General features: G+C 49.6%; 2 protein-coding genes across 2 annotated transcripts in view; one reads left to right on the top strand and one right to left on the bottom strand.

The window, feature by feature from the left end:
* Positions 1–2,924, top strand: part of UVSSA (UV stimulated scaffold protein A) — a 40,600-nt gene extending 37,676 nt beyond the window's left edge. Inside the window, exon 13 of the mRNA XM_054391542.1 lies at positions 2,827–2,924. Coding sequence (XP_054247517.1) covers positions 2,827–2,920 — 94 coding nt within the window. The 3' untranslated portion in view covers positions 2,921–2,924. The remainder of the gene's footprint in view (positions 1–2,826) is intronic.
* Positions 2,925–11,333: 8,409 nt separating this feature from the next.
* NKX1-1 (NK1 homeobox 1) lies at positions 11,334–12,324 on the bottom strand. Its single transcript, XM_054391427.1, has 2 exons — positions 12,181–12,324; positions 11,334–12,128 (listed from the first exon to the last, which is right to left on the bottom strand). The coding sequence occupies exons 1-2, from the start codon at positions 12,322–12,324 to the stop codon at positions 11,334–11,336; spliced, it is 939 nt and encodes a 312-aa protein (XP_054247402.1).
* Positions 12,325–14,678: the final 2,354 nt, after the last annotated feature.

The following is a 14,678-nucleotide window of genomic DNA, read 5'->3' as shown; positions in this document are numbered from 1 at the left end:
GCTAGCTCGGCCTGATGCCTTGCAATCCAGTGTCCACACTCACTGACACGCTGCCATTGCATTTTTCTCTTCCTTTATTCACTCCTGCAATTGTTTTGGTTGGAAAAGAACATCCAGTCCAACTGTCAACCCACCACCACCCTATCCACTAAGCTATGTCCCAGAGTGCCATGGCCACAGGTTCCTTGAACACCTCCAGCGATGGTCACTTCACCATCTCCCTGGGCAGCCTGTTACAATGCCTGATCACTCTTGCAGCTAAGAAATTTATCCTAATCTCCAATCTGGACCTCCCCTGGGCCAATTTGAGGCCATTTCTTCTTGTCCTGTGACTTAATACTGGGGAGAAGTAGTTTGAGAACTCTTTCAACTGATTAAGAAAATCATTTGGATCTTTCTCTTGTGGTCCTTGTTCACTTAACCCCCACTGACTTCTGTAAATACCAAGGACTGGAGCCTGCTGCAGGTCCCTTTTCAGTCGAAAAGTTTGGAGATGATTAGTCCCTGTACCAGCAACATGTGGATGCAGAACTCTTCTCACTAACTCAGATGGAAGTGGGAGCCTACCCACCCACCAAGCTGAATAAGTTGTAGAACATATAGGAGCTCCATGTCCACTCTGCTGTTTCTGATAGATAACCTTGGTTAGATGTGGCTGCAGCACAGATTTGCCCAAGCACGCTCTGAGCTCCATCAAAGGGGAAGCAGCTTCAGTGGCTGAGAGAGTTTTCACCTGTCAGAAATGAAGTAGTGGAAGGAAAGTGAGAAGTGCAAAGATTGACAGATCAAAAACCTAAAAGATTACTCTAACATCATTGCTGGTGGGTTATTCCAAACAGGTACTACTTGAGTTGAACAGCAGCTAAGGCACAGAATTTGTTCAAACTCCCTTTTCCCTTCTCTGATGTAGTGGTTACAATGATAAAGCCCAACCCACATCACTTTTACCTGCAGAAGCAGACTGTTTTCTGTGAAATTCTCATGTCCCTGATCTCAGAAGGCAGAGATGCACAGCTCAGAGCTTCCCATCAGCTTCCACAAACCAGTGGTTTGCAGTGGTTTGTGCTAATGATGTTGAGTGTGTCTTGGTGCCAGGCATAAGCAATCAAACCTGTCATGTTTTTAATAGGTTTCATGCTTTGCAGCACTAAACAAGATGATAACCTTGGCTCCTTCTAACAACCCCAAATTACTTGAAATGTAAAGGTGATAAACCCAGGCCCTGCTCTGCCAATAAAGCTAAGTGAAATTGCACACAGATCATCAAGGTGGGATCTCATTTCATTTACAGTGTCGCACAATCCAGTGGTGCTAATGTAAAACCTACCTGACATGAAAGTGTCAAGGCCACTCTGCACTGCTAAAGGCTCACTTTTCTCCTACCAATTAGGCAATATTTGAAGTGCAAAACCATGAGCACATTTTCCTTACTCTGGTAACTTTATTGGCAGAATTTTGCTGGAAGCATTCCCCTTCCAAGGTGGTTTTTCAGGATGTGGGTTTTCATTACAGTCACTGCTGAGAAAATCTTTAATCCCACCATTTAGAAGTGTTATTAGGAAGTAGCCTCTGTTTTCAGGTGTTTCAAAATGGCTTTTAAAATAAGCTGTTAGGGAGCTGATTGTTAGGTCAGCTTGCCTCTCGGAGCCACAGGAGCAGAGCTGGAATGGTGTGTAGGGCCTGATCCTGAAGACAGCTGGTGCACGATGCCAGGAGCCTGTCTTGTCTTCATGTTACTGCAGGGTCTAGCAGCACTAGACTTGAAACCATCCACTTTGTGTGATGGGGCTTACTGCCTGCATCTCTGATGTAGAAATCAAGGGAGACATCAGCTAGTGTGATGGCCTTAAATGAGATGTACCCCCTCCAGGCCAGCCTTTAGCTGGACATTGAGGTGCTGGAGTGTGTCCAGAGAAGGGCAACAAAGCTGGGGAAAGGTCTGGAGAACAGGTCTGATGAAGAGTAGCTGAGGAACCTGGAGTTGTACAGCCTGGAGAAAAGGAGGCTGAGAGGAGACCTCATTGCTGTCCTCAACTCCCTGAAAGGAGGTTGGAGTGAGGTGGAGGTTGGTCTCTTCTCCCTAGCATCAGGTGATAGAATGAGAGGCAATAGACTGAATTTGTGCCAGGGGAGGTTTAGGTTGGACATTAGGAAAAATTCTTTTCCTGCAAGAGTGGTCAGGGATTGGAACAGCCTGCTCAGGGAGGTGGTGGAGTCACTATCCCTGAAGGTGTTTAAGAAACCTGTGGCCATGGCACTCTGGGATGTGGTTTAATGGCCATGGGGGTGTTTGGTTTATGGCTGGACTCAATGATCTTAGAGGCTGTTTCCAAGCAAAACAATTCTATGATTCAAACCTCGATGCTGGCCATGTCCAGGTCTTCACAGCGCTGTGTTAACAGACAACTTCCTCTGCCATAAGGAGATTCAGGGTGACATCTGAGCACACCTGCAAACAGCAGGCCTTGTTAGATACTTCTAGTTACTTTTTTTTCCCCCGAGAGCAGCTGCATGCTTTTGAAAATCAAACTTGCACTGTGTGCCTCTCAGGAGTGGTGCTGGGAGGGTGGCACAGCCATTAAACTGAGAGGCTCTAATTTGTTTACTCCTGTTAATAAAACCATTGCTGAATTAAACTGTTTGTATCGCTGCAGCTAATTGAGTTAACAAGACAAATTTGTTCAGCCTCATCAGGGCAGTGTTCAGAAGCCTGGTAGTGATTAATCATAGCTCTTTTCCACCCCCCTCCCCCCAACATTCATAAACAGTCTGTGAGGCTGTGGAACATCAACATAACTGGGTTTATTCTTGTTTTGTTTCTTCCAGGGGTGCTATGAAGAGGGTGGTGAAAGCCATGAACCGAGTGGACCAACGAAAGCACGAGAAGTTTGCCAACCAGTTCAACTATGCCCTGAACTGAATGGTTCATCTTCCTGCAGCTGCACAAATCCTTTGTCACAGGGCTTTGTATTTGCACTGAAATGCTGGGGTTGGGGGATTTTTACTGGGGTGATTTTTTTTTTTTTTTAATTTGTTTAATTTATTTTATAAAGGATGTTAATTGTGGCAAGGCTATGGGGTACCAAACAGGATGCTTTTAACAAGCTGATGATGCTTTGAAATGTTCATGAACTAGAGCATGTGTTATGGCTTGTGCATACTCTGGGTAAAACACTCAGATTTGGGGGCTTTTTCTTTCCTAAGAGACTCAGAATCACAGAATGCCAGGTTGGAAGGGACCTCAAGGATCATCTGCTCCAATCTTTCTAGGTGATGGGGTAGTTGAAATGAGCTGGCTCAGCACTCTGTCAAGCTGAGTCTTAAAGCTGTCCAGTGTAAGGGAATTCACTGCTTCTCTTGGGAGATGATTCCAATGCTATTTATTACTCATTATATATATATGTATATATATATATATATATATATATATATATAAAATAACTCATGTAATTTATTCTTCCTTTACCAACATGTGTTTTTAATTTGCCTTCACTTCCATTCTGTCAGAACAAAAATGCCTTAAACACAGTTAGATTTCTAGCAGAGTTGACAACACACAGACTGTTGGCTCACCCTGCTCCTCTAGAGGGTGTCCCACATCAAGCACCACCTCTAAAGACCTCTTGTGTACACACTACAGAATCAACCAATGTCTTCAAATAATGAATGGGGTAGAGTTTGATGTCAGCAAACTGAAATCCAGGAGCTGATTCAGATTTGGCTGCTGTGGCACCAGTGGGCAAGCTGAAGTGACAAAGGTCATCCCAGTCTGCTTCTTGCCTTCCTGAGGTGGAATCCCAGTATCTTTCAGAGTTACCTCTGGAAAGCAGGTTGTGAAATCTTGTAGGAATACTCAGAATGTTCTGCAGTTACCAAAAAGCTGCAGTGCAAGTGTGAAGTTTTAAAAGTCATGGCAGTGGCCTCCAGTGAGCTACCTGAGGTGAATCAGCTGGAATCACACCAGGCTGAAAGCTGAGGATCCAGATGGAAGCACAAGCACCTAACCCCAGGGAGCTGCCCTGCACACTGAGCTCCAGCAGCTGGCTCCAGTGTGGTTTGTGGTCGCTGGCTGGGTGCAGATCTCCCAGACCTGCTTTGCTGGCCATAGTCCCAGCTTAACCAGAGTGAACTAAGAGGTGACCAGCCATGCTTTGCAGGGTTTGGTGGGTGAAGCAAGTCCAGAGTATCAAGGAGGACAGGGTGCTTGAAAATCAATTTCCAAGTGAGCTGCAGAAGCCTTCAGTCAAATAGTGAATACAAATTAGAATGGATTCTCTGCAGCACTGGCTTAGTCACTCACCTCTTGGAGGTGTTTCCTCATGCATCAAGGGACTATAAAAATTAAACAAGGAGAAAATTTAAACCCCTCAGTATAGCTTCAGACCACCTCGGACAAAAGCTGATTTACAGTTCTGCCAAATATCTTTTGACTTGCACAAGTACTGCTTGGAAAGCAATTAAGGCAGGATCTTGATAGTTTATCTTGCAAGAGCCTTGCAGTTGGGAAGATGTTTTTCCTCCAACACAGATATTTAGAAGATGTACTTCTGAACTACCAGAAATAATAGAGAGGCAGAATTTCAGAAGGTCCCTACTGCCCTGCAAAGCAAAGCCACCTCTGCTGTCAGCCTGGCTAACTTGGCTGTGAAGGCTTCAGCTGAAAATGCAGACAAGGACAAATCAAGTTCATCACCAGGCCAGTTGAATCTAACTGCTAACCTGATTTTACTTCTTCTTAAGGATAAAGACACACACACACAAAAAAGGAAACCAAACAAAACCAGCAATAACAAACCTCTGACACTGGAGCGTAAGGCAGATCTTTAATGCCGGGATCCCAGAACAACCTAAATGAAACTGTTCTTTGAGGTTAACATGCAAAAGAGCCACTGTTCCAGAGATCCTCAAGCTTGCACAGCCTGAAGGGATCATTACCAGACCTGTTTTTTCCCCTCCCTGTGAAAAGAGTGGGGAATTCATACTGTGCTGTCCCTCTTTGCTGTGGACAGAAGATGTCAGCACTATGAAATTCTCAGCTGACAATGGGTGCACTTTACCTCAGGGAGTTCCCATTTGGGGCCTTTTGTAAAACAAACCCAAAGATCAAGGCTGGAAAGAAAAATGGCAGAAATCTGTGAGGAAAAAGCATCTTGAGAAGTGGTGCTGTGCAGTTACATCAGCTCTGGACCCAAGTGATTCACAGATTAAACCTGATCCCCTTGTGTGATCTGGGTGGTCCCCCCACTTTCTTCATCCCAAACACATGTGTGCAGAAAGGCATTTCTCAGAGTGCTCCTTCCCTGCAGAATCTGCAGAAGCAAGGTTTCCCAGGAGTGTCCAACTCAGAGGCAGGTGCCTGGGCCTTGGGCTGGGTCGTTGATGACCTTTTTTAAATCTCTACTTTTCTGTTTTCTGTGTGTCTGTGGCAAGAACTCTCCGTGTCAATGGGCAGTGTACCCAGCTGGATAGGAGGGGGTTCTTCCTCTCTGCCTTGAAGCAAGGAGGACTGTTGACTCCTCACAGGAGAATGTGTTGAACACACATCCTCTGGAGCACTGTCTCTGTGCCAGCCTGGCCTCTGGCCAGCACTCACCTTCCCTCTCAGCCAGCACTTGAGAAAGGCACGCTTGAGAAACCCCTGTTAATTACTGCCTCTTTTAATCATCGTTTTTCTGCAAGGGCAGCTCAGCAGAGAAACACACAACAGGGCTTGCATTCTGCCACCTAAGCATTCTCATTAGACCTGGTCAGACACAGTTCAGAGGGTCTAGGGAGCTTTCTCCCTTTCCTGGGTTTCTCTGTAGCTCTGCTGGAGGAAAATGTTTGTCCACAGACCCAGGACGTCCTTTAATCTCAGATCAGTCTGATTTTTAGATGCATCCCACCTCTTTGTGCACTTTACTTAACAGCAGTTTACAAGTCAGTCTCTGAGCTCTCCAGGTTTCCAAACATCTCAGTTGCTAAACTCTGTGACATTGCTACTGGGACTTTTGTATTCCTGTCCTCAGGGCTTCTGGGGAAAAATAAAATACAATGCAAGCATCCTTCACATGGTCTCTGCTGTGTGGTTTTGTCTTTGTAACTCACAGAAGTGCTTTTGCAATGGTACTGGGACATGGTTTTGCTTACTGGGTCTGATTTCCAGGTGCCCAAACACCTTTTCTGTCTTTGCCCTCAGAGTTGTGTTGAGGGGAGCACCTGTAATGTGGGTGGAATATTGTGTATTCCTGAAAGGACATGGAAAGTCTGAGCTGAACGGAGCTGTGCTGAGGCATCTCAGTCATCTTTTTGTAACTAGAGGTGTTTCAGAGGTAAAACAAGAGCTGAAAGCAAAGACTTCCCTCTGGTTATTCTTCCCTAAGGGAAGTTAAGGCCTGGAAGGGAAAGAGGATGGTGTAATGCTGTTTGGAGCTGGAATGAAGATTCTGAAAGCAACAAGCATTGAGAGGGACCTTCTGAAAACTGGCCCAATGAAGTTCTAGGTGCCCAATACTCCAGCCCAGTAGCTGCTGAAGTTTCCTGGGCCCCTGAGGGTCTCTGCATGCCATGAGCTGCACTGGCTTTCCCATTGAGACCAGCACAGCACCTACACCCACTTCCCCTGCAACCAGATGAAGGGTGCAGGATGGAGGCCCCATGTAGGTCTCTCCTAGTGTGGCTGGTTTCATGGCAGCCTGACCCAAAGTGGTGCAGGTGGGCCGTGGCAGTGCAGTCCAGCAGCTGGCAGGAGGAAGGGTGGGAATACAGGGAAGGATTGGCGAGAAAAATGGTGAAAGGCTCGTGAGAGAAGTTGGGACTGTTTGGTGCTTTCAGGACCCCCCTCAGCATCCCTCTGAAGTGGTGTGGTGGTGGTCCTTCCTGATGTACAGTCCCCTACAGAAATTAAAGGACTTAAGAAATGCTGGGAAGCCCTGGCAGAGGCTAAGGCATCAGAGCAGCAGCCCAGATCAAGACCAGTCTGGACCCTCCCCTCCAGCAGCACTGGTGATGAACTCACATCTCTGCCAGGCAGCACCAGGAAGATGGAACAAGTCCTTCCTGCCAGGGTTATTGTCACTGTGACAGCCCTCATGCTGCCCACCTGAGGGGACTGTGCAGTTCAGACGTGTGGCTGGAGAGGAAAAACACTGACAGAAATGCTCCTGGCAGAGAAGAACGTGTTTTATGTGACCCTTGATGTGAACCAGTTATGTAAACCCACTCTGTTAGACAAACTCACCAGGATCCCATTTCACCTGCCTGTCCCCTCAGTGTCCTCCCTGTTCTGTGCCTTGTTTTACCTCACAGACTCTGGCAAATCTTCTAATGTTGTTAAAGATCTTTGGTTTATTTGCTCTTAGAAGGGTTCTATGACAGCCAGATTTTCTCACTTACTCTTTGAGACAGAACCTGAAGACTGTAGCTGCCCAAACACTCTAAAATAATGTTCCTTTGAGTCCTGAAATACATCTGTGTTTGAGCAGCACAGTTTTGTACATGTGATGCAGGAGCTGAGGGGTATTTGCCAATACAGAAGGCTACAAGCAGACATCATGGTGTAGTTTTGGGAAATGGATTTAACTTTGTACAGACAAAACTTTATTTTTAACATTGTGCTTATGTAGTGTGAGAATAGAAGGACATAACATGGCTGTGAGTTCAGTCTGGAGCAGAAGATGTGCAACAAAGGTGAAAAAAAAATCAGAATTCAGCTAAAAAAACATCTCCCTAAATTTATATTCCCTGCTCAAGTGGAAATAACACCAAGAAACTTCTGGGGGGGATAATGTAGAGCACTGGTTTCCAGTGATTTTTTAGAGCATCACTGGCTGCTGTGTGTAAGCAATGACACAAAATATTTTATCATGTTTTCAGTTATCTCCCAAAGTGCCTTCCCCCCCCTTGTTATTCCCACTATAAGACATTTTACTGCTGTTTATTGAGTGAACAACTGAATCTTATTCAGCATAAACTGAAATATTTGAAGTAAACCAGACACAGTTTCCATCTCTTTTAACCTCAATCATATAGTGAACAGTGGTAAGATGCAATTAATCTCAATCATTTCTCACTAATAGAGGCTTGCACCCTTGCATTTAACATTGGTTTTACAGGAACAAGTCCAAAAACATGCTGATGCCCCAGATCTTTGGTATGTGCCAAAGACAGGGCCTGAAAATCCTGAATCAGACTCTGAACATGCCACTCAGTGCCTCTGAGATGGGGATTTGTCCTCTGGCAAATGCTTTGCTAAACATCCTCTGGAATGTGTTCCACATTCTGAGTCTCCTCCACGGCATTTTATGAATGAATAGCAAAGTAATTAACAACAACAACAAAAAATTAACTCACAGAATGAAGCAGAGCAAACACCTCCTCCTTGTGCCCTAATTATCTTCCCCTCGATCAGCAGATTCTGCTTATACCATGCCAGGGTCTCTGCTCCTCATTGGTGACACTGAAAACAAGCTGCATCCTTCCCAAACACCCCATGTAGGAGTACAGAGCTTTGTGTGCAGTGCAGCAGGTGCCTCAGGTAGGTGCTGGGTGGGGCCTTGTTGGGGGGTCCATGTGGGACTTGGAGGGGCTTTTTATGACTAATATGATAACCTCGAATTGCTGCATTGTGCTCTGTTTTGTTGTCTGGGAGAGCCAGAGTGTCAGTGGCAGGAACAAGGATGGTGGGAGCCAGGAGGCTCAGGCAGGTGAGAGCATTCAGCTTTAGTGTGCTGGATGCTGAGCATTCTCCCAAGGGTGTTCCTCAGCAGCTGCCCTGTGCTGCTGTCATCAAAGCAGATGTGTGACCACACAATCTGATCCCACACCAGGATCAGCTGCAGAGCTGTGATGGTCCAGAGGGCACGGTTTGAGAGCCAGCTCTGTGGTGCTGGTACTCTAAATGGCCTCTGAACACAGACAGTGTCCTGAGATCTGTGGCCACAGCCTGTGGGTTCTGCACACCAGGGAACAGCTAAGGCTCTACAGTGTTGCTCGCCTTCTGTGAGACCAGACCTCTGGATGAGGTACTCAAGCAAGGATTAGCAGCCTCCTCCTAAACTGTGCTGAGAGAGAAACCAGCAGCAACTCCAGCACTGCTGGAGAACATGAGCTGAGTGAGTGGGAATCCCAGAGTGACTCCTGCATCCAGCAGCTGTGGGTAATACCACTCACATGAATAGGTTTCACGGGTGGGATGCTGACTGACCTGGAGTAGGAAAATCATCTGCTCTGAAGCTGTGAGCAGCTCCATGTTGGGGCTGAATGATTTTCCACCTGGGGGGAATTTTCTGGAGCTCGTGGTGTACAGACAGGGCTTGAATTATCTTCTAATTAAGCTGAGTCATGTCACATTTTGAGCTCCAGATGCCAGCAGCTCAGCTACTGGTGGCATTGGCTCAAACCTGGTCAGTAAGGCATTAGCTTTGCAGTGTGGGAGGGTCTCCCGAGTATTCCTTCACAGTTTAGCTGGGAAACCAGTAAAAGCTGTAGAGACCTGCACTCGCAGCTCTACCTGGTAATGTTTTCTCTGAGAATTTACTTCAGAGTGTCTTTTATCCTAAAAGGTTTTAGTTTGGTTTGGTTTGGTTTGGTTTGGTTTGGTTTGGTTTGTTTTTTTTCATGCATAGAAATGAATCTGGTCCCAGACCTGTGGCACCACACAGGGGGAGATGCGCTGCTGCCATCCCTTTGCTCCCCAAAATTGCTCTGGAAAACGCTGGTTTTGTAAAAATGCCGCTGGGAAGGCAGCCGTCGGATTTCTGAGAAAAGCAAATTTAAAATAGCAACAAGCCAAACCAAACCACCAGCAAGAAAAAACAAAAACCCAAGAAAAAACAAAAACCCAACAAAAAACCCCCACCAAAAACCCCAAACCAGCCGAAACAAAAGACACCACCAAACCCCCAAACCAAACAACAACAAAAAAACCTCACAAAGCAAAACCAAGCAAGCAAATAAACAAACAAACAAAAACCCCAAAACCCACACCAAAAAAAGAAAACCGAAAAACGTGGGCAGGGGGAGGTTTGGGATGGAGCAGGAAATGGGGTGGCAGCGTCCCTGGGGCACCGGCCGGATGCTGCGGGGGCTGCTCCGAGCGGTCAACGGCTTTTTCTTCGACACGAAGAAAAAAAAAATATTTAAAACGGGAATCATAAAAGACCGGCTTGGATCCTAGTCCAACAGTGATCAGCAGGGAAGCGAAGGAAAGAGATTTTTTTTTCAAGCGGCGGAATCTGAGTGGAAACGCGATTTTAATACTTTTACATAAACTCAAAATATCAGATCCCGCCTGCGGAAACCCACGGGAGAGCTCGGGCTCCCTGCAAGAAAAAATAATACCTGGTTGTGGTTATAAATATCACAGACCAGGAACCGGCAAAGCCCCTCCAGGAAAAGCAATCCAGGGGAGGAAGCGGGGATGCTCCCTGCTGCGGGGAGAACGAGGTTTATTTGGAGTGGGAAGCACACTCTGGGGTAACCAATACGAAAAGGGGGTGCAGGACTTCCCCCCTCAATCTCCCCAGCTCCTGGTGTGTTCCAGAGAAGAATTCTGCCCAAATCCCTGGGAACCCAGGGCAGAGAAAGCCGCAACCGCCCCTTCTCCTCCGTTTATCTGTTATTTAAAGTGTCCGGCACACAAAGTGCTCCCCAGCCTATCTCCGCCGCCTCCTCTCCCCGAATGTCCCTTAGAAAGTAAAAACTTCTCAGTTTTGGAACACTCAGAGATACATAGGAATGAGCAACGGAAAAACAGGCCCCGCTGCCCCCCAGGCTCGGGTTTCGTGGGGTGACATCAGTGACAAATAGATGTCGTCACCGTGAGGTCACGGGAAGGAACTCTGACGTCGCGACAGGAGCGATAGTTCTGCTTTACCCTGAGAGTCAGATGGGTACGAAACCTTCTTCTCTAAAAGTCTTCCATGAGTGGCCAGAGCGGAATAAAAACGAACCCAAAATAATAATTATTATTATATTAATAATTATAATAATAATAATTAAAATAATCAAACCCACATGGCAACGAGAGGCGGTGAAAATAAAAATACAGGTAACGATGATTTACATCTAATGTATGTACACGGCGGGGAGGTTTTCCTCTTCCTCCCCCCCAGAAGCGCAGTCCGGGCACATCACGTATAAAAAGGATCACGGGAACGACCGGGGGGCAGCGGGGCCCCCTGACAGCCCCTTTCCCTCCCGGGGCGGCTGCGGGGCCGTGGGGCGGCTCCATCTTTGGGGTTCGGAGGTGATGCAGGGGGGAGCCGCAGGGCGACCGGGCTGCCAGCTACCCCGAGGGGCGGCGGCGGGTAAGGGTCCAGGGGGCGAGGAGGAGAAGGAAGGGGCTCCGGGCTTTATAGGTGCGGGGTGTAGAAAGCCGGAGCGCCGTAAGTCTGCGAGCCGAGCACGAAGGGCGAAAGCACGGCGGGACTGGGCAGGAAGGGCAGCTGCGCGGCACACACCAGCCCACCTGCGGGGTGCCCGGCGTAGCTGCCGGGGCCGTGCATGGAGAGAGGGGTGCCCATGGGCGGCGAGTGGCTGAGCGGGCTGAGCCCCCCGGGCAGCGCCCCGCCGCCCAGTCCAGCCCCGGCCCCGCCGCCTCCGCCACCGCCCCCGCCGCCGGTAGGAGCGCTGGTGTCGGCCCCCGGGTTCTGCTTCTTCCACTTGGTGCGCCGGTTCTGGAACCAGATCTTGACCTGGGTCTCGGTGAGGCTGAGGGACAGCGCCAGGTTGAGGCGCTCGCAGACCGACAGGTACCGCGTGGACTTGAACTTGTTCTCCAGCGCCACCAGCTGCTCGTAGGTGAAGGCGGTGCGGGCCCGCCGCGGCTTCCCCGACTTCGAGTCGGACCCCGTCCGCTTCCGCTTGGGCTTGGGCTGCTGCGGACCCTGCTGCGCGCCGCCGGGGCCCGCGGGAGCCTGCTGTGGGGGAGGCGGTGGCGGCGGGGGTGGCGGCAGGGGAGCGGCGCCGCCCGGCTCGGTGCCCTCGACGCGGAGCTGGCCCGGGTCTGCTTCGCTGGCTGCGGCCGAGGCGCCGCCGCTGTCCTCGCCGCACAGCTCCTCGTCGTCCGGCAGCTCGCTGTCAGGGCTGCGGCTCGGCCGGCTGCTGCACTCCAGTTCGCACTCCTCGGCCTTGCACAGCTCCCCGTCCTCTGCGGACAATCGACAGCCGCTGTTAAGCCCCGGCGGACCCGTCCCCCACCCGCTCCCCAGCCCCGGCCCCTTCCGCTGCGGCCTGTCCCGGGGGCAGCGGGGAGATCGCGGCCTCGCCGTAGGGAGGCTTCACCCGGCTACTCCGTGCTCCCCGCTGCTGAGAGGCTCCCCCTGGGGGCCCTGTACCCGCCATGGGGATGCGGCTACTCCGTGGTGCCCGCGGCTGGTTGGCTCATCGGAAATGGGCAATGGGGGGCAAGGCGAGGAGTTGTGATAGGGCTCGGAGCCGCCTCCGAGACCGTCTGGGGGCTGCAGCCGCGAAGGGGCCGCTCAGCCCTGGGGTCTTGCAGCGCCCGCCCCTTCCGAGCTGCCTATCTTCGGCCACCGAGGGCGAGGGATGCTTCCCCATCGCCGCTGCTGCTCCCGCAAAGCACTGAGGGGCCGGGAAGGCCTTTGGGAAAGGCTTGGGGAGGAGATTTACGAAGGTCTTTGGGAATGCTTTTGGGGTATCCCCTGAGTCCCCCGAGCCGCGGCCGGGCGCTGGCAGGGGCGATGCTCCGGCCGCGGTCCCCGCCCGGGCAGCAGAGATGTGATACGGTTCTGAGCTGCACTGGTGAGGGGAGACCTCCGCATCGAGGGGACTTAGGCTTGGGGTTCGCGCTGGCTTTTTTTAACCCTTTCCCCGCCAATTCTGACCTCTTTTCATTTCCTGAGATGGAAGTATTAAAGTGGAGTAAATGCTTGTATTGATTAGCAGAGCAGATACAAACTTAATTAAACTCATTTTGTGTAATGTACAAACTAGTTAACGGTCATTTAATTTATTTGGGTTTATATTACGCTCCAATTAACGGGTCTCCGTCGGAGAACAGGGTAATTATCCGATATTTAATGCTATCGGGCTCCTGATGACGGTTCTGTCGTTATGAAGCCTGAAAGCGAATCCCGTTTTCCAGAGCCGGCTCCTCCCGGCCCCGCTCCGCGGCTCCGGCTCCTTCCGAGGGGCAAAGGCCCAGAAATGCCATCCTTTTCAGCCGATGTTTTCAGACACTCCCAAACTTCCCTCCACTCGCACCTGCAACGGGGGTGCAGCTCCGGGAACCCCCTGACCAAAGGCTCCGTTAACTTGGTTAACCGAGATCTGCAAATAAAAGCGAGTCTCTTATCTAACCCTTATCCCGGGCGGACTTGACTTATTTCTAATCCTCAGAAAGGCTGAACGTACTCTTGCACCCCAAACTCGTTCAGTGTCCAAACGCCAGACACCCCGAAGCCAGTGAATATGATTTGGGGTGTTTAATAAAGCGTATTTTGTTATGGAGCTTATTTTGCTCGAGGTCGGGTATGGCTGGCACCCTGGGGAAGAGAGGGGCAAAGAAGTTTACTGTGCTGCTCTCCACACAGAAAATGTCTCCTCATCACCAGGGGTTTGTTCAAAGCCCTTTCCAGCTCCCTGTTCCACCCGGCGGGCACAAAAAGCGGGGGCTGGCCGCCGTGCAGACACCCCAACCCGACTGGTTTCTCCCCAGCCCGACTCAGCGCCTGCATACGAGCAACCTGTAGAATCTGTTAGAAACCACAAGTGCCTGTTTTTTTTTCCCACCACACCCGGTTTATAGAAGGTTTCCATGAGGTTGCGAGATGGGTCTGGGGGCTAAGCAGCGCACACGGCGAGGTAGCGGGCACCACGGAATTTAGAGCCTAGTTTTTATAGTAAACTCTGGGAAATGAACTAAAAATTTCCAACTACAATTTTCTTTAAACAGAAAAACGCAGCGCAAGTGCAAGCAGCCAAGGAGATTGACACTGGAATTTGGATATAGTTTCTGAGGGGTGTTTGGTGTTAATTTAATGCGGAATTTTAACCGTGATTGTTATTATTTATTTAACTGACCGAGTTTGGGGAGCGTTGTGAGCAGCTCTGCTTTCTCTCCTGTCGCCTTTGCCCTTCCCGGCTGTTTTCACTCTGCTGGTCAGAGCCGCTTTTCGAACACTTCTCCTAAATTAAACCGTATTATAAGTTGGGGTAAGGGATTAATTAAATTTGACGATTTGGGGGCAGTGCCAGATCTACCCACGACTGGGGCGGCAGGAGCAGGAAGCAAATGTGGGAACTCTCCGGGAAAGTGGTCGGAAACTGGTCGGCGGGAGAAGCAGCCGAGCAGGGTACGCCGATGTTTGGAAGAGTGATGGAATTTCATTTCCACCCTTGCCTGAAGATAAAAGTGCGAGATGAGCGGCAAGCTGACCTCCGCCGTCTGTCTGATCGCCCCAATCTATTCCGTGTGACAACAGTCCTATGAGTTTAGCCCAATAATTACCCTGGCTACGCGCCGCTTCTAAAAATCCCTTTGGATTTCTATTAGTGCCATGCTCCCACGGCTTGTTTTGGGGGATTAAAATTGTCTTGCAAAACTCAAGGGCCGAAGTAGATTCCAGACCTTTTCGCTGCTTAATTTTAATGCAATTAAAATGAGCGGTGCTATGGCGGGGTCAGAAAGCTCGGAGTTCTCTTCTCCCGCCCTAGACACAGAGAAATTCTTTTTC

This window comes from Indicator indicator, chromosome 23, assembly GCF_027791375.1.
Source record: "Indicator indicator isolate 239-I01 chromosome 23, UM_Iind_1.1, whole genome shotgun sequence".
Taxonomy (NCBI): domain Eukaryota; kingdom Metazoa; phylum Chordata; class Aves; order Piciformes; family Indicatoridae; genus Indicator; species Indicator indicator.
Note: the sequence above shows the minus strand (reverse complement) of the source record. Positions and strands in the feature narration are given on the sequence as shown.